At 32.2% G+C, this 20,640-nt stretch overlaps 1 protein-coding gene across 1 annotated transcript in view; it reads right to left on the bottom strand.

Moving 5' to 3' along the window:
- Positions 1 to 20,640, bottom strand: part of thsd7ab (thrombospondin, type I, domain containing 7Ab) — a 96,969-nt gene that overhangs the window by 74,732 nt on the left and 1,597 nt on the right. Inside the window, exons 2-5 of the mRNA XM_073846982.1 lie at positions 19,452 to 19,700; positions 9,435 to 9,616; positions 5,523 to 5,591; positions 294 to 449 (exon numbers count right to left, since the gene is read on the bottom strand). Of these exons, the coding sequence (XP_073703083.1) occupies positions 294 to 449; positions 5,523 to 5,591; positions 9,435 to 9,616; positions 19,452 to 19,700 (656 nt within the window). The remainder of the gene's footprint in view (positions 1 to 293; positions 450 to 5,522; positions 5,592 to 9,434; positions 9,617 to 19,451; positions 19,701 to 20,640) is intronic.

Genomic DNA, 20,640 nt, shown 5'->3' with positions numbered 1-20,640 from the left:
GTCATTTAAATAATGTTGCAATGTAAAAACTGGCCAAATAGTTATATTTACATATAGGTCAGTAAATTCTAACTTCAATAGTTATTGGTCTTGGGCATGTTTGAAATGTGATTTCTGTTGATATGCCGTAGGGCAGCATCTTGGGCAAATTATTTAAGATAACAGTTAAATCAAAAGGAAATATTCTTTTCTTTTTATGCTTTAAAAAGCTCTGTGCCTCAGTAAAATATTGTGTCTCAGTATTTGACACTTCCTTTTTCAGTGAATATATTATTGGTTTCAGCCATGTTTACCTTTCTTCACGACCCGTTCATCGCAATTCTCAAAGGTGCAGGGCCCCCAGGCGCCCCACGGGGACACTTCGCACTCCACAGGGCACGGGATGTGACACAGCTGTGTGGTACTCGGAGCCGTTCCCCTGCAGAGCCGAACGTCTACAGGTTGTGATGCTATAACACAAACACATGCAATAAAAAAAAAACACAAAAATAAGATTCCCACATGAGCACAACACATGATGGACAATTAGGTTTATGTAACTGCAGGAAACAACTGGAAACATTAAACACGCTCAAAAGAATCCTGATTGCATACATCAGAGCAAAGGAAAAACAGGAGAAAACCAGAATCTCCACAGATTTTTTTTATAATTTGAATGTATGCTCACAACTCGATGAGTTTTTATATTAATATTCAGACAAGTGCTGTCGAATCGATTAATCGCGATTAATCGCATTTAGAATAAATTATGTAAAATAGTATGTAATATATATTTATATTTATATATAATAAAATCATGTAAATATAAAATGTATGTGTGTATTTATATATACATATGTAAACACAAACTTTTATTTTGGATGCGATTAATCGTGATTAATCGATTTGACAGCAGTAATCTGGACTAATTTGATGTAATGCTCTCAGTTATCAATAATCTAAAATAAAATAAATAAATAATGACATATATAAAAAATGCTAAAAATGAAACAATAAATACACAATGTAAAAATAAATATTTTTAAATAAATTATGTATTTAAAAAAATTGCATGTATAACATTAAGGCAGAATTATTGTGTTTTATGTACTGGTCATTTATGAGATTTTGGAAACTTTGATTTTAACACATTGTTTCAGTGGAACGAGTGGAAAGAAATCATTAAAAATCCACTTTTAAGAGCTTATTTTATTGCAATTTTGTGTCTATCAATTTTAATTACAGTACTTATCTTTAAAGTCTGTTTCTTAAAAAAAAAAAAAATCTACTGTACTCAGCTAAAAGCTCCACTAATAAAATAAAATAAAAATGTATGTGTATGTACTGTGTATATTTATTATGTACAGATAAATAAACAATATAAATTATATATATAAATATATAAATGCAAATATTTTCAACACATATACTGTATGTGTGTGTCTTTATATAAATATAATATACAACGTACACACACATATATTATATAAACAAAAATCGTGATTAATCATTGCCCAGCACAAAATAAAATAAAATAAAATAAATAAAATAGACATCTATTAATTACTAATAAAAATATTTTAAAAAGTAAAAAAGATAACTAATAAAAAATACTTAAAAATAAATAAATAATCAATCTAAAATAGTTCTCTCAGAGGAATAGTCCTTAAACGAGTGTAAAAAATGCATGCCAAGTCTGCGGATCCTCTCTGGATACAGTATGTGTGAAACTGAGATCTTTTTTTCCCAAAGAACTATAAAATCCAAATTCGAAAACACAAACAAAAGCGGTGCATTAATGTTTTAACACAGGATTTTGCTGTCGGCTTGATGGGTGACAGGTGACACGGCTGCTGCGTTGGCATCAAAGCGAAGGTAAACTCTACTTGCGGAGCTCTCCATGCTCATATGTGGTGAGATCTGCTCTCTAGAGATTTCCAAAACAAAATGCTCTCCACACAGATTGTCAACTAAAAAGCACAAGGAGACTGACTGCGCCACAGACCTTCAAAAAAAAAAAAAAAAAAAAAAAAAAGAAAAAAAGAAAAGAAAATCCTAATTGATTGAACTCTGGAAATGGGCACAGGGAAATGACAGTTCGTCTCGTTCAACTCTTCTGGCACCGCATGTTCCCGAAATTAATGGAGAGACAGATTTCAGTGTAATGCACCATCATCTACGTTAACATAACACAGCACAGGTTGTCCTTGTTTATGTGCCAGATGGTCTAGACCTTCTGCGCAAACTTTCTGTCTAATCAAAGTTTGCGGTCTGTGCCTGCTTTGACAAACCCAGGCGGACAGTCTTGCCTTCAAGCATGAGAATGATTTGCTACTCGGTAGCTGTCTGAAAATAGATGAGAAACCTAACGTGGCCCTGCTATTTATTAATATACACTGTCAAAACTTTGAGCTTTGAAAGATTTTTTAAAAATGTTTTTGAAAGAAGTATGTTATACTCACCAAAGCTAGATTTCCTTATTTATTTTTAAAAAACAGTAATATCGTGAAACATTACAATTTTAAATAGCTTTTTTTATTTTGATATACATTAAAATGGTTATATTTAATATTACAATTAACATATAATATTTTTATTTTATTTTATGATATATTCTTTTTTTTATTCTTTAAAAAGATGAAGAATAAACAAACAAACAAATAAATAATCTAAAATTCTCCAATGTTAATAGGGAAGTATGGTGATATCTATAAGTAACATTTTTAACCCTAATCCCCTGAAATGAAATAAAATGAAATAAAATGAAATAAATAAAATGAAATAAAATAAAATAAAGTGGTATATTTTAATTACCTTTAAAAAGATTAAGTATAAACATAAATAAATAAATAAATAAATAAATAAATAAATAAATAATCTAAAATAGCCCTTCTAGAGGAATAGTCCTCAAATGTTAATAAAGAATTATGGTGATATTTATAAGTAACATTTTTAACCCTTAAAACCCTTAAACATTTTTTCTTTTAATTACCTTTAAAAAGATGAAGTATAAACAAACAAACAAACAAACAAATAAATAAATCTAAGTAACATTTTAACCCTAATCCCCGGCAAAAAAAATAAATAATTTTTTTTTAAATTTATTTATTTATTTATTTTTTTAATTTATTTATTTAATTAATTAATTAATTAAAATAAAATAAAATAAAATAAATTAAAATAAAATAAAATAAAATAAAATAAAATAAAATAAAATAAAATAAAATAAAATAAAATAAAATAAAATAAAAATTAAATTAAATGTTGGGCAACGATTAATAGCAATTAATCACATCCAAAATTTAATGTACATAATATATGTGTGTGTACTCTGTATATTTATTATGTATATATAAATACACACATGCATGTATACATTTAGGAAAAATATATGTTATGTTTATATATTAAATATATTTATATATAATATTAAATGTAAGTACATGTAAATATTTTCAACATATATACTATATGTGTGTGTTTTTATATATGCTTAATAAATATACACGTTATATTCACAGATGCTATTTTTTTATTTATTTTTTAAATACAGTGAAAACAGTAATATTTTGAAACATTACAATTTTAAATAACTTTATTTTAATATACATTCAAATGATTATTTCATATTTTATATTATAATTAATATATAATAATATATTCGTTTTTTCCCCAAACTTTTCAACACTTCTCAAAATATGCATGACTGCTTCATGTTACAGAGACCATGAACTTAAAGGCAGAAGGGAATAGTTTGAAAGGCACAAATAAAACAAATAAAGACGAAATGCCTTTTCATTTCTTTTGAGGAAGAGTGTACAGTAAGGAGCTGTCAGAATGACTGTCATTGTCAATCAATCTCTGTCAGTTGTCTGGTGCCTGGAGGACAGTGTTGACTAAAGCACAGAGAGTTGCATCAGTATGAACTCTTGTAATGAGCTCTCCATGGACACAAACGCTTACAAAAATACAGAGAGTCAACAGACTAAGCAAACAAAATATGTAAACATGCTTTAGGCAAAAAGATGTGATCAAACAAAGACCATTATGTCAGATACGAAAAGGAAAAGAGTAAAATAAAATAAAATAAAATAAAAAAATATATAGTTGAAATGAAAACAAATGTAATATAGTTAAATATAATATGAAATATATTAAATATAATTAATAGTTAAATTAAATAAAACAAACACAAAATTAATACAACTATATATTTAAATAAATTAAATATAATTAATAAAATATTCAAAGTTGTTAAATTAAATAAAACAAAAATAATCAAATAAAATAGAATTAAAATTAATACAACAATGTAATTAAATATAATATATGTTAAATGTAATCAATAAACTATAATAAAAATTGTTACAAAATCAAATAAAATAGAATTAAATATTAATGTAAAATATAATCATTTAATAAAAAAATATATAGTTAAAATTATTACAATTTGTACAATATATTAAATATAATTAAAATATTCAAAATTGTTAAATAAAATAAAACAAACACAATAAAATAAAATAATATAGAATTAAAATTAATAACTAAATTAATAAAAAAAAAAAAAAAATAGATTAAATATAATAACATACAATCAAAATTGTTAAATTACATAAAAATAATAAAATAGAATTAAAATTAATACAATAACAAATAAATATAATATAAAATATATTAAATAGAAATATAATAAAATATTCAAAATTGTTAAAATAAATAAAACAAAAACAAAAACAAAATAGAAAAATAGAATTAAAATTAATACAATATAACAATTAAATATAATGTAAAATATTTTAAATATAATTAATAAAATATAATATTTTTATTAAAAACAAAAATAAAAAATAGAATTTAAATTAATACAATATAACAATTAAATATAATATGAAATATATGTAATTAATAACATATTCAAAATTGTTAAATTAAATAAAACAAAAAATAAAATATAGACTTTCAATTAATACAACAATGTTATTTAATATAATATAAAATATATTAAATATAATCAACAAAATATAATAACAATGGTTACAATAAAATAAAATGAATACAGTATAACAATTAAATATAATGTAAAATATATTAAATGCAATTAATAAATTATAATCTTTTTTAATTAAACAAAAATAATAAAATAAATAAAAATAGAATTAAAATGAATACAATATTTTAAATATAATATGAAAATATGAAATATAATATGAAATATATTAGATGTATTTAATAACATATTCAAAATTGTTAAATTAAATAAAACAAAAACAAATATAGAATTACAATTATTACAATATAATGTAATTAAATATAATATAAAACATTACATATAATTAATAAAATAAAATAAAACAACTTCAATTGAAGAAAACAAAAATAATAAAATAAATTTAGAAAACAAAATTTAAATTATTACAATATAACAATTGAATAAAATATGAAATATATGAAATATAATTAATTAAAATATTATCAAAATTGTTCAAATAAAATAAATTAAAATACCCAAAACATTTATTTTAAGGGGATAAACATCTTACCTGAGATCTCATAGCTGATAGACAGGAGGGGAGGGACACTAGGCATCTGGCCGTTTGGAGACTGACCTTCTACAAAACACACAAACTACTGCTAATAAACATTATTCGAGGGACAAACACAAGTAAAATCACTATGAGCTCTATACTGCGACTACTTCCAAAATATTACAGCTTTAAAGGGATAATGCAAAGCATAAGCTGGTTAGCTTTAACTATCCTGAGCTGTGACGTCAAAAGCTGCAGACAAGGGAAAATAGAACCATTCAACCTTCTAAGAGTCCTTCAGAAAATACAATGAAATTATATCCATTTAATCACAATGCACAGGCACTTTTGATATAAAATCATTTACTGTCATTCTGATGGACTGAGTTGTCATGTTCTACTCTCACCTGTCAGTAAAATAAGAAAAAACATTTGTTTCTCTTCTTAAATCTTTACTCACACCTCTTTTTCATGTTTTATTATCTTGAATTTTCTTCACGAAATGCAACAGACCAGACAATTTATTTTTATATCTGTCAAAACAACACAAAGCATTTTGAATTATCTGTCAATGTTTTTTCAATTTGGTGAGTGACAGAAAAATGTTGAGTTAATGCAACCTCTGTCAAGTAGGGCTAAACTGCTCATGATAACCAGCCAAACCCATTGCTTTGTAAACCCATAAATGAATCACATCTGTCACATTTGGTTCCCCTATAAAGCAGTCATTTTTTCATTGTGGATTCCAAATATAGCTCTGTCCAATCGAATGTCATGGCAGTTTATTCAGCGTACATCGCCTCCATTGACTTTCATTCAGACAGTAATGTGATAATGTGAGGTATAAGCTGGTTAGCTTTTACTTGCACCCAGATCGCAGCCAGTCAAAGCCACAGGATTCCTCCCACACTCTCAAAAATCAAGCTTCTTCAATGGATTTTTACAGCACTTTAATAAAGAACTCTATTCTCATCAAGAATTATTTTCATTTTCTGCATCATAAGGAACTCAAGGATTCTCGTATGGCATTAGATTAAAATTAAAGATTATTTTACAGCATCATAAGGGATTTGAAATGATTGTCTTATGGAATCAAATGGAACTTACAAAGATTTACTTATAGCATCATACGGAATATACAATATATAGGGAATCAAACTAAATATAAAGAGTTATTTTCTGCATCTTATGGAACAGATAAAGATTCTATTATGGAATTGTATGAAACTTACAAAGATTCACTTATGCAATCATATATGATTCTCTTAAGGAATTAAATGGACCTTATTAAATGGACAAATATTCACTTATGGCATCATATTGAACTCACAAAGATCCTCTAATAGAATCGAGCATATGAAACTAGAGTCTCTTATAGAATCAAATGGAACTTATAAAGCTGAACTTGTGACACCATATTAAACTTATAAAGAGTAATATAAGTGTAAGTGTAATATTTCTAATATTAAACTTACACAGAACCAAATTAAATATAACGATCATATGGGCTTTGAAATTATTCTCAAATGGAATTAAATGGAACATATAAATATTATTTTACAGAATTATATGGAACTTACAAAGATTCACTTATGGCATCATATTAAACATACAAAAATACACTTATGGAATCATATGGAACTCAAAGTTCTCTTTCGGAATCAAATGAAACATAAAGATTCTCTTGTGGAATTATATGGGACTTACAAAGATTCACTTATGGCATCATATTGAACATACAAAGATTCTCTTATGGAATCAAATGTTACATAAAGATTCTCTTATAGAATTGTAAGGAATTTACAAAGATTCACTAATAGAATCTGGAACATGAGATTATCTTATTGAATCATGTGGAACTTACAAAAATTCACTTATGCATCATATTGAACTTACAAAAATTCTCTTACAGCATCATATGGGCTTTGAAATGATTCGCTTATGGCATCATATGGGACTTTCAAAGTTTCTCTTATTGAATCAAATGGAACATATAAAGATTCTCTTATAGAATCACACAGAACTTACAAACATTCAGTTATGGAATCAAATAGAACTTACAAAGATTCACTTATGGAATCAAACGGAACATTTAAAGATTCTCTTGTGGAATCAAATTGAACATACAAAGATTCTCTTATGGAATCACATGGAACTTAAAAAGAATCACTTATGGCATCACATGGAACTCACAAAGATTCTCTTATGGAATTAAATGGAACAACGATTCTCTTATGGAACCAAATGGAACATGAAGATTCTCTTATGGAACCATATGAAACTAACAAAGATTCACTTATGGAATCAAATAGAACATATAAAGATTCCCTTATGGAACCAAATGGAACATATGAAGACTCTTTAAATGGAATCATATGGAACTTACAAAGATTAATTTATGGAGTCAAATGGAACATATAAAGATTCTCTTATGTAATCATATGGAACTCACAAAGATTTTCTTATGGAATCAAATGGAACATATAAAGATTCAATTGTGGAATCATACAGAATTTACAAAAGGTTCTCTTAAGGATTCAATTGGAACTTACAAAGATTCACTTATGGCATCATTTTGAACATACAAATAATCTTTTATAGAAACAAAAGGAACAAAGATTCGCTTGTGGAATCACATGGAACATATTAAGATCTTCTTATGGAATCGAATGGAATTCGATTTAAAGATTCACTTATGACTTCATATGAAACTTATAAAGATTATTTTTTGTCTTTTATACAATTACAGTAAATGGAACGTATAAACATCGTCTTTTGGCATCATAGGAAACCTATAAAGATAATTTTTTGGAACAAATGGAACATTAAGATTTGCTTATTCCATCATATTAAACATTTAAAGACTGGACGATCTCTCGCTTTAAAATCCATTTGGAGACACTTGATTTAAAGACAGTGAAGCCACCTGTGGGAAATAACGCTCTGTTTGCTCTGTGAGTGCAATGTTGTGTTCTTAGAAGGAAATGCAAATGAGCATCACTTCCAGATAGATTTGATGAAGGTTTCATCACATCAAAGAATCTTGAAGCTGACAACATCCTCCCAGGGCGAGAACATCACGACTCCATCAGTCGACTAACGCTCCAACACATTTTCCCTTTAACTTTCTGCACCGTCTGCGTTCATGTATCTGCTGTCAGCGGAGCAGATTACCCCCCAGTGAAGCGAGGCGTCTCCTGCACCGCACTGATAAGGACACAGATTTCCCAGCATACGCAGCTCCACCAGTGGCCTGTTCTAATAGCGCTTCTTTAACCGGAGCTTTTCATGCAGTCAGCGCTCATCTGCTCTAATGTACGGAGGAGACATGTGCTTTACGATAAGTTTCAATGTGCTCACCATACAGTTCTGAACATCAAAAGAGCAAGCAGGAAGGAGATAGATAAAAAAAGGTATTTTCCATGAAGATGGGTGGGCCATTAATCGAGTGATGGTGTGTGTGTGTGTGTGTGTGTGTGTGTGTGTGTGTGGAGCATGCAAAGAAGTGCTGATGCAATATTTACAGTAGAGTAAGACATTTACACACACACGCATGTGGGTGGTGAACAGAGAAAGCAAGGAAAGAGGAAAAGCGGGAGGGATAGATCCATGTATTCTAGGATTTAAACTGTTCTGAGAGGTAAACCTATTATAGTAGATGTTTTGCAATAAATAAATACATAAATAAAGGATTCAATGTAAATCACACAATTTCATGATAAAAATAAAACAAATAAAATAAATTAAAATATTATTCATCACAGCTCAGGATAGTCACTATAGTAAAGGGTTTAGGACTGAATACTTTTTTGTTGTGCTATCAGCCAACCATCTCAGCAACAACATAAAAGTCTGTCCAGAATTGAATGTCTGTAGGTAAAAATGCCATACTTCTATAACTATACACTGTCAAACAGACACCTGTACCTTGTTTGTCTTTGTTGTTATTGATGTAGCTGAGGAGTTCTGCATTAGCCTGGACACAGTACACTTCTCTGTTCTGCACACCTCCACCACATAAACCCGTCTGATTCCCACGCCGCCTGTCCTGCTGGCTGAGCAGCGCGTCAACTCGACACTCGCTCCATTCTGTGGTCCGCCAGGCATAACTGAAATTAAAGTGAAATACAGGCTATTATGTTTTGAATCTGTGCCTTGGGTCACCCATACTGTTGCTGTAATAAATCTTTCCAAACATTTCCAAACAACAACTTTCCATTTGTATTATGTATCACAGTCACGTATTGTTGCATGGGATTTACGGTAATTGAAATGAAATAAAATATAAATAGAGAAGAAAAACTTAAAGGTATAAAAATAGCTAAAACTAAAAAATTTAATAAAAATAAATATTTTTTTAATTTATTTTTTAAATGGCAAAAGCACAAAATAAAAAACTGAAAATAAAAAAAAGAAGGAATTTAATATATATATGGATGGACAGACAGACGTACTGATGGTTGGGTAGATGGATGGACGGATGGACAGACGGACGGGTAGGTGGATAAATAAGTTGCACTGGTAGGTAGTTAAGTAGGTGGATAGGTAGGTGGATGAATTGACTGACAGACAGACGGACGGACGGATGGTAGGGGGATGAATAGGGGGATGAATAGGTGGATGGATGGACGGACGGATGGAAGGATGGATGGACAGATGGATGGGCGAATAGGTTGCACAGGTAGGTAGTCAAGTAGGTGGATAGGAATGTGGATGAGTGGACTGACAGATGGATGGATGGATGGACTGACGAATGGATGGATGGATGGGTAGGTAGGTGGAAGGTACATGGATGGATAATAGGTAGATGGATGGGTGGGGTATGAATAGGTGGATGGATGGATAGGATGGTGCATAAGTATGTAGATAAGTAGGTGGATGGATGATGGATGGATGGAGGAATGGGTAGGAAGGTAGGTGTATGGTACATGTTTGGATGGATGGATGGATGGATGGATTGATGGATGAATGGATGGTGGGTAGGTGGATGAATAGGTGGATGGGCGAATAGGTTGCACAGGTAGGTAGTTAAGTAGGTGGATAGGAAGGTGGATGGGTGGACGGATGGGTAGGTAGGTGGAAGGTACATGGATGGTTAATAGGTAGATGAATGGGTGGATGATGGATAGGTAGCTAGATAAACAGGTGGATGGATGGATGGATGGGTAGAAAAGTAGGTGGGTGGGTAGGCAGATGGATGGACTGAGGTAGGTAGAAAACAGGTGGGTAGGTAGGTTGGTGGATGGATGAATAATATGTAGGTGGATGAATGGACAGATAGGTAGGTAAAAAATAGGTGGGTAGGAAGGTTGGTGGATGGATGGATGGATGGATGGATGGATGGATGGATGGACGGATGGATAATAAGTAGACGTATGAGTGGATGGATAGATGGGTGAATAGGTGGATAAATAGGTAGGCTGTTGGAAAGATGGATAACGGGTAGGTGGATGAATAGAATCAAAATCTATTCACGTAAGAGCTTTATTGCCAAGTGTGTTCACACACACAAGGAATTTGTCTTGGAGTTAGGAACTTCCAGTACATAAAGTACAAACATAGTGCAGACATACATAAAGTTAAGGCAATAAAAAAACACTAATATTAAAAAAGAATATACAATAATTATAAATAACAGTGGTAATAAAAATATACAGAAAAAAAAACTATGTAGAATACTATAAAGAAAAGAAAAAAACTCTGAATGTGCATATGTGCTATATACAGAAGGTTTGTTGAGTTGTTTTACACATGACCAGTACTGAGGTGTGTTAAGTGTGGTTCAGGTGGGATTTGTGGGATATGTGAGATAGGTGGTTGGATGAATAGGTTGGTGCATAGGTACTAGGGATGTGCGGTATACCGGTACTGTGAAAATACCGGTATTTATTTTTTTTTAAACGGTTCAATATCAAAAGTTTGCTCAGTTCGGTATTTCATCCGCTGTTCCGATTTTCACCACTATGCGGCAGTGTTCCGCAAACTGGCGTAAAACCGGCAAGCGTGATAACAGACAAACGGCTCACACAGATGAAACGCGCTCTGCAGCGGTCAAAGGAGCTAGCAAAAAAATAAAGACTGAAAAGATATGTATATGTGAACCCATTTTATTCAGTCCCAAAATCACAATCCAACCTGTATCCTCTACTCTGTTGGGTTTGTTGTTGTTGTTGTTGTTGCATTCTGGTTGCATTCACATTTTCTTTGTGATAAAGACTGAAAATATGTGACCCTGGACCACAAAACCAGTCATAAGCTTACATTTTACAAAACTGAGGTGTATATATCACATGAAAGCTGAATAAATAAGCTTTCTATTGATGTATGGTTTGTTAGGATCAGGGCCGCTGCTGGCCAAATGGGTGCCCTAAGCAGAAATTTACTTTTGTGCCCCCTCCCCCAAATATTACGGAAGTTATTTTTGGTCAAAAAGGTAAATAAAGAGCGAAATAGTAAGATCAAGAGCAAGAGTTTTATCAACAAAAAAGAGTTACCTCCAATGGCTATGATTTTATTAATACAGTTGTCTGATTGATTTAATAATCTCAGAATCATACAAAATGAAATTAAGTAGTTTTACTATGATAAAACCATGGTTATCTGCCTTTTTATCTATCTTTCTATCATATCCATGCTTGTAAATTGTGTTTTATAGAATATATAATATTTGTATTTGTCTGTATTTTTTTAAATATATTTTTATTCTATATTTTATTTTTTATCTATGGACCAAATGTGTGTCTGAAATAAAGTTATATATATTCTGTGTTTTCACCTGTACATGCACTGTACATGTGGCAGTTTTGACAATAAAGCAGACAAGGGTTATGATGTCCACATATTTTTGTTGAGGAAATGATAGGAAAGATTATGTGGACATTTTAATTAAATGTTTGGTCAATATTAAACAAGGAATTCGATCATCATGTAAGTGTAACAACTGCATTTACCAGGCCTTTGGTGCCCTTTTCAGGCATTTCTATTAAAATTGTAATGTAAACTGTTAATTTTGTATTAGATTATGTATTTTAACACTGTTATTTAATGGCACCATGGTCATTATTAATCAATAATCATTATTGCCTCAGTGTTTTAATATAATGCATTTTAAGTCATTTTGTTTACTTAGATCTGCTTGTATTCATATTAAGAAAGATGCGTTAGTCGTGAAATTATTACCGACATTAAAACACTATTAACCTCGACAGAATAAAATAAAGTTTCACAGGATTATGAACGTACCTAAGTGATGCACGGGCTTCATCTTGGGCTTTTTTTTCTTTCGTTTCTCGGCGCCGGACTGTTGATGTCTCTTTCCAGGACCAGGCATATTGTTCATCGATTATTATCATCATTTTTGGCCAAATAGGCAGCCGTAAACAGAGGTAAAGCCGCGTCGCTGCGCGTAATCACGTGTGCTTACTAGCCTACTCTGCGTTCACAGAAAATGCAATATATACGTTTATATTTTTGTTTATTTGTATATGTATATTATTAATATTAATTTATTATTATAATAGGCTATATAAAAACTAAAATAAATAATAATAAAAATAATAAAATAATAAAAATATATTTTTTTTGAGCAGCTGGGATGGTGCCCCCCTGGGAGTTGGTGCCCTATGCAGACTGCGTACTCTGCGTATAGGGAGCGGCGGTACTGGTTAGGATAGGACAATATTTGGCCGAGATACAACTATTTGGAAATCTGGAATCTGAGGGTGCAAAAAAAATCTAAATACTGAGAAAATCACCTTTAAAGTTGTCCAAATTAAGTTCTTAACAATGCATATTACTAATAAAAAAATACATTTTGATATATTTATAGTAGGAATTTTACAAAAAATCTTCATGGAACATGATCTTTACTTAATTTCCTAACGATTTTTGGCATAAAAAAAAATTAAATAATTTTGACCCATAAAATGTATTTTTGGCTATTGCTACAAATATACTCCAGCGACTTAAGACTGGTTTTGTGGTCCAGGGTCACATATATTAAGAGATTACTTTATTTTAATTAGATCTCTTCAGTTTTGTTTCTTCTAAAATCAAGATTGTAGTTTTTATTATTTTTTTGTAACAATTTCTTTGCACAGTTGTTCATAGAGTTTTCAATTCACCTATATTTGCCTGTTTCCTTTTTTTTTCTTTTTTTTTTTTTATAACCTATGGTATCGATTTGGTATCGATACCAAGGTATTAGATCCTAGTATCGTACCGAAGTCAAAATTGTGGTATCGAGCCATCCCTAATAGGTACGTAGATAGTTAGGTGGATAGGTAGGTGAATGAGTAAAAAAAAAATTGAAAAGTAGGTGGGTAGGTAGATATATAAAAAAAAAAAAAAAAGTTATAAATTATTGTGCACTTTAATGTGTGAAATAAGTATTTGACCCATTCGCAAAACATGACTTAGTACTTGGTGGCAAAACCCTTTTTGGCAATCACAGAGGTCAGACGTTTCTTGTAGTTGGCCACCAGGTTTGCACACATCTCACCAGGGATTTTGTCCCATTCCTTTTTGCAGATCCTCTCCAAGTCATTATAGTTTCAAGGCTGATGTTTGGCAACTCAACCCTTCAGCTCCCTCCACAGATTTTCTACGGGATTAAGGTCTGGAGACTGGCTAGGCCACTCCAGGACCTTAAAGTGCTTCTTCTCGAGCCACTCCTTTGTTGCCTTGGCTGTGTGTTTTGGGTCATTGTCATGCTGGAATACCCATCCACGGCCCATTTTCAATTGTTCTCACCCAAGATTTGATGGTACATGGCCTCGTCCATCGTCCCTTTGATGCGGTGCAGTTGTCCTGTCCCCTTAGCAGAAAAACACCACCAAAGCATGTTTCCACCTTGATGTTTGACGGTGGGGATGGTGTTCTTGGGATCACAGGCAGCATTCCTCCTCCTCCTCCAAACACGGCGAGTTGAGTTGATGCCAAAGAGCTCGATTTTGGTTTTAACACTTTCACCCAGATGTTCATCCTGTACATGTGCTTTTTTGAACAGGGGGACCTTGTGGGCGCTGTAGGATTTCAGTCCTTCACAGCGTACTGTGTTACCAATCGTTTTCTTGGTGACTATGGTCCCAGCTGTCACCTTCTCACCAAGCTGCTTGGTGATGGTCTTGTAGCCCATTCCAGCCTTGTGTAGGTCTAAAATCTTGTCCCTGACATCCTTGGACAGGTCTTTGGTCTTGGCCATGGTGGAGAGTTTAGAATCTAATGGATTAATTGCTTCTGTGGACATTTATACTGGTAATAACCTGAGATTAGGAACACTCCCTTTAAAAGAGTGCTCCCAATCTCAGCTTGTTACCTGTATAAAAGACACCTGGGAGCCAGAAATCTTGCTGATTGATAGGGGATCAAATACTTATTTTACTCATTAAAATGCATTTTTAAATTTTTTGAAATGCGTTTTTCTGGATTTTTGTTGTTGTTATTATGTCTCCCACTTCTAAAATAAACCTACCATTAAAATAATAATATTAAATTACCATTAAAATATTTTTTTTCCTCACTGTTGGTGGATGGTTGGATGGATCTCTAAAACCTTAAGACACATTTGATTACTGGGTTTTTTTACAGTCTGAGAAGCAGAAGACTTCAGAATCTCCATTTAACCTCCATTTAATCCCATTTCTGTCTTGGAAAAAAATAGAGATATTAAAGAGATGTCATTTGTGATTTCTCTTTCCCACTTTTGCAACAGTGCGAAACAGAATTGCAAAAATCCATTATCTTCTCGAGCTGCCTGTTCATAGTACGTGGGAGACTCAGAAAGCATTGTGTGCCCTGTGACGGCGTGCCAGCGCAGGCCATCTGTGAGAGAACGAGATTAGAGCGGCGTCACCGAGCTCTTAAGATCACTTCCATTTGTCAGTGCATCTCTCTTGGCTCGGGACCACAGACCAACCCGATCCGTCTCACCCCGTCTCCATATGTTCATGTGCTGACTCTCACTGGCACCACCGCTCACGCAGAGCAGGGGTCAAGCGGCTCCCGGCAGGGCCTCACGCCGGCATTTCTCCACAAAGAGCAGAAAGCATTACAGTTTGTCATGCTGAGACGTGACTTCTGGGTTTTTTTTTAGTGCTCGTTTCATGTACACGCCCGTAGGATAGAAAAATCCCAAATGAGATCTCGTTAACATCTCAATTGCTTCTCCTTGACAGCAGGAAGATTAAGGCTCAATCCCAATTCTACCCCTTACCCCTACACTTAGCCCTACCCCTCCGTTTGGCGCGTTCACGTGAAGGGGTAGGGGTGTCTCATTTCTCTTTTGGTTGGAGGGGTAGGGGTAAGGGGAAGGGCCAGATAGCCCTCCAAACGAAGATTTTTCAGGACCTCACTTCAAACGAAGGGCTAAGAGAAATTTCCAACATGGCTGCTCACTCGAGCAAGCAGACTCGTAAATATAAGTAATTTTTGCCTTTAATAAGGATTTTCATGATAATTTTTCATTATATTTATATTACCTTCAATCTTGTGTTTGTGTTTATGGTGTTGTTTTGTAAATAAACGTTTGCAAAAAGATCGCTAAAGTTTGCTAGCAGATAGCACTGATTGCACGATATTACAAAATATATTTTTATGTCATATACACTTGACTGCATGTTAGAAACATGAAAGACCAGTGGCACGGCAATTTGCAACGGTGGTGTAGTGGATGGTGTACGCAGGTAACGTATACGGTGTATACACACTTCCACTTTTTAAATCCCCTCTGATGCGCATTATTCAATGTCCTGCATTCGCCAAAATCATGGCAGTCCACCACATCCAGTCATGTGAATAAATGTAAATATTCGCTAAAAACACCCAATAAAGGCAGTGATGATGCAGTCAGGACCGTGGAGCCGGCTTGCTTTGAAATGTATTTGATGATTGCGCCTAATGCACCTGCGCCCGATACGTCTACTGCACCAGTAATTTAAATCAGTACATAATAATAAAAACGATACCTTACAAATAAAAAGAAGCTGATTTTTACGATCAGAAATTTCTTAAACCAGTGAACCCCTGTAAACATTTTAGTCCAAGGATCCAGAAAACGAATGCGTTCAAATAGAAAGTTCAAAACGAAATTCACAAATGAAGCATATATACTTCTCCAGGCACCACTACACTGATTAGCAATTTGCCGCGCATGTGATAATGCGTTGTTTGTTTTGCTTACGGCCACATGTGAATGAACGGTGCGTACACTGTACATTTGTACTTTTTGCAACATGACAACATTTTGACATCTTGGAATGATTGATAAACATCTGCGCATGTCCTCTGACGTAACATTAGGAACTAGCGACAACCTATGATGACGTATCACAGTGTTGTAGTGGTGTCCCATTTCTTAGGGGAAATATTTTAGCCCTTCCCCTTTACACTTTGTTTCAAGGGACAAGGGGAAGGGGCGAGGGGTAGGCGAAGGGGTAGAAAATAGAATTGGGATTGGGCCTATATCGATCGCAAATTAGCTCAGAGTGTTTTTCAGTTACACAGTTCTCCTGCTCCTCAGATTTACCTTAAAAAAGCTACAGCACGTGTCTCATATAGAGATTCAGACGAGAGTTTCAATAATGTCAAATCCTATCAGACAAAATGATAGGAATAAATGAAGCAACCAGACCATTTTGCCTTGTTTTTAAACCTTTTTGAGCTCTTTTATCGTGACTTATGTTTAACAGACTTGCACAACATTGCTAATGCAATGCTGTACCAGGTGTGCTACAGAGCAAGTTTACTACATCAGAACAGCCATACATATAAAGCTGATTATGTGATGCAAATGCTAAAATATTTTAGTTTTCAAATGTATAAAATATATAATAGTTCACAGTTCTATGCAAGGAACCATGCAAAAGTAGGCTTTATTAATTGATAATCAGCCCCAAAATCAAAATATTCTGTGAATAGGAATTTTTTAGCTGGAAAATGCAGTGATTTTTTTTTTAAATATGCCTAAATATTTATTATTATTATTGTTGTATTATTTTTATGACTTATTTTTATGGCTTTTTTTATTTCAGTTTTTATTTTTGTTGTGTGTTTTGTCATTTTGTCTCTATAATTTTTATTATTTTATTCATGTTTTAGTTTTATTTATTTTAGTAGTCAGGCTAAACTATTTGAAAGAAAAAAATAAATATTTTTTTACATTTTTATTTTATTATTTTGAAATTAAATGTCTGGTGATTGGCCCTAAAAGTTTAATGCGTTATCATTTTTGAAAATAATGTATTACCTACACTAAATAGGACACTAAACCTAAACGAAGCAACCACACCATTTTGCCTCGTTTTTAAACGTATTTGAGCTCTTTTATCGTGACTTATGTTTAACAGACTTGTACAACATCGCTAATGCAATGCTGTACCAGGTGTGCTACAGAGCAAGTTTACTACATCAGAACAGCCATACATATACAGCTGATTATGTGATGCAAATGGCAAAATATATTAATTTACAAATCATGCACTATGGTAAAAATGTTTTGAGGTCATAACAACAGTTTTGTGCAAGGAACAGCGCAATCAATAATTAATCAATAACTGCCCCGTAATCATATTTTGTAATCATAATAGGAAAAGTTGGTGGTGCTTTACTGCCTCTAGAGTTCATTTTTCAGCTGGAAAAAGCAGTACATTTTTCCACAGTGATTTTCCAGTGTGCCTAGATTGTTAGTTTTATCGCTCTGTTCTTTCACTGTGTGTCAACAATCGTCTCATTTGTTTCTACTTTGATTTCTTTAAAGAAGAATCTTTTGAAACAGTTGAAACTTCAATGACAGGCTTACTATGAATCGCATTAAATCATTTGAGTTACGAAAGAGCAACTTCTGAGCAACAATGTTTCCTCTGGCTTGACACGTAATGAGATACGACAAGATGACATCAATTTGTTGGCGTACATCTCATAAAATCATCAGTTCAATGATACGATGCATTTTCACACACAAAACACAAAAATGAAAACCTTTGATCCCAAAAAGAGATATGACTGGCTGTCATGTCTAAATAAGAAAGTGTTATATCTGCAATTCAAAAGCACTCACTCATACCGACTGTATGAAATCATGCATACAGATATTACAGGGCTCAACGATTTTTTTACTTTTTTTTTTTTTTGGCTGACCTTATTGAGCCAGAGGTTCAGATTTTTACATGCCCTACAAACATTTTTACTGGCCCTGTGCCAAAGTACCAGTGCATCTCTGCATTTATAGTTTTTTTTTGTTTCAGGGTAAAAAAGGCAGCCGACTAAACAGCTTTTCACAGTAAAAACAACAATAATATTGTAAAATATTATTACAATTTAATATATTTTAAAATTAAATTTATTCCTGTGATTTTCAGCATCATTACTCCAGTATTCAGTGTCACATGATCCTTCAGAAATCTTTCTAAAATGCTAATTTGCTGCTCAAGAAACATGCATGAGATGCAACTAGAACACTTTCAAGGTTTGAAAACATGTACATGATCAGTTTTGGGGAAAGTTACTTTTAAAAGTAATGCATTACAATATTGAGTTATTGAGCTATTTTTGGTAAATGTAAAAGCCTTTTCACACCAAAAGCCTCAGGTTTAGAGAAAAGTAAATTCAGGTCTGTACAGTAGACTGCAGAAGAAAAAATGTCAACTCTTCAGCAATACAAAAAAAAACAAAAAAACACAATGTTAGATTATCTTGAGTCATTTCTGCTTATTAGTATGGATGAATTGGATCATCGAAAGTCGGCAGCAAAGACATCGGTTAATAAAATGGGATTAAATACATAAAGAATATTTGTATTATTTAACATTTAATTATTGCAGGTTTGCGAGGAATTTTGAGGAAATATTATTACGTAAATTGCGTTACTTGTAATGCGTTACCCCCAACACTGTACTTGATCAATAAATGTAAAATACAGTGAGAACGCAGCATGTCTGTGGTACGTACGTGGCGCAGGGTGGCACTCTGTCCCCTTCAGGTTCACAGGCCTGGCTTTCCTCCAGCTGGGGACACTCAGACTTTTCTCTGGTGGGAAGCTGTATCAGCTGTCTGTTGCGGGAGCGCGTGCCCTGAGGAACACTGGGGTCCAAGCAGGTCTTTGAGCAGGAGCCCCACGTGCTCCATTCACTCACCACACAGTCTTTGGGCATCAGGCAGGACTGGTATGTCTCCGGCAGACTCCAGTGGGGACACTGGCTGATACAGGACAGAAGAGTAGAAAGACTGTTTAGTCAACATGGCAAGATAATGATTTTACAGTTATCAAGAATTAATTATAACAAGATAAACATTAACTGAAAAAAAAAAAAAATCTAAAACGTTTAGGTTGAAGTAACTAAAACTAAATAAACAACCTAAAAATTAATACATAAAAAATAGACAAACACACAAAATTAAAACTATAACTAAAATTTAAATTTAAAAATAAATATTTCAAAAGAATAAATATTACAATAGTATATCAATGATACTGAAAAAACACTGAAATGTAAAAAAAAAAAAACAGAGTAGATTTTTTTGTGTTATAAGACTACATCACATTAAACATAAATTATTATAATATACAAATATCTTTAAAATAATTTTAAAGTAGATGTTTGTCATTTATTTACTTGTAAACAAATAAATTGCTAAATTCCAAACAATATGATAATTAATTAAATGAATATTATCAAAACTTATTTTTATTTTCATTATATTTATTAAAACATTACTTGAAATTTCTGGGAAAGTGTCTACTGAGGTGCTGGAAAAATAATATATTGGGTTTCTATACTGGTTTCTATAAGTAGACATATTTTATGGGAGTGTTATGAGAGATTTATACTAATTAAATAAACATTTTTTTAAAGTAGATGTAAGAAATAAATTGCAAAATGAATGATAATTAATTAAATAAATGATGATCAATACTTATTTTATTTTCATTATACATTTGTTCAGACATTTCAAGTAAATGTTCTAATGTTTCAATAAATTATATTTTAATTATTTAATAATAAATAAATTAAAAATATATAAATATAATAAATAGTATAATAGTACATCAACGATACTAAAAACATAAAAAAAGAAGAAAAAAAAACATTAAATTTATATTGGTTTCTTAGAGCAGATATATTTTTATGGGAGCTTT

The sequence above is a fragment of the Garra rufa genome, chromosome 9 (assembly GCF_049309525.1).
Source record: "Garra rufa chromosome 9, GarRuf1.0, whole genome shotgun sequence".
NCBI classification, from domain to species: Eukaryota; Metazoa; Chordata; class Actinopteri; order Cypriniformes; family Cyprinidae; genus Garra; species Garra rufa.
This window is presented reverse-complemented; position numbering and strand designations above follow the sequence as displayed.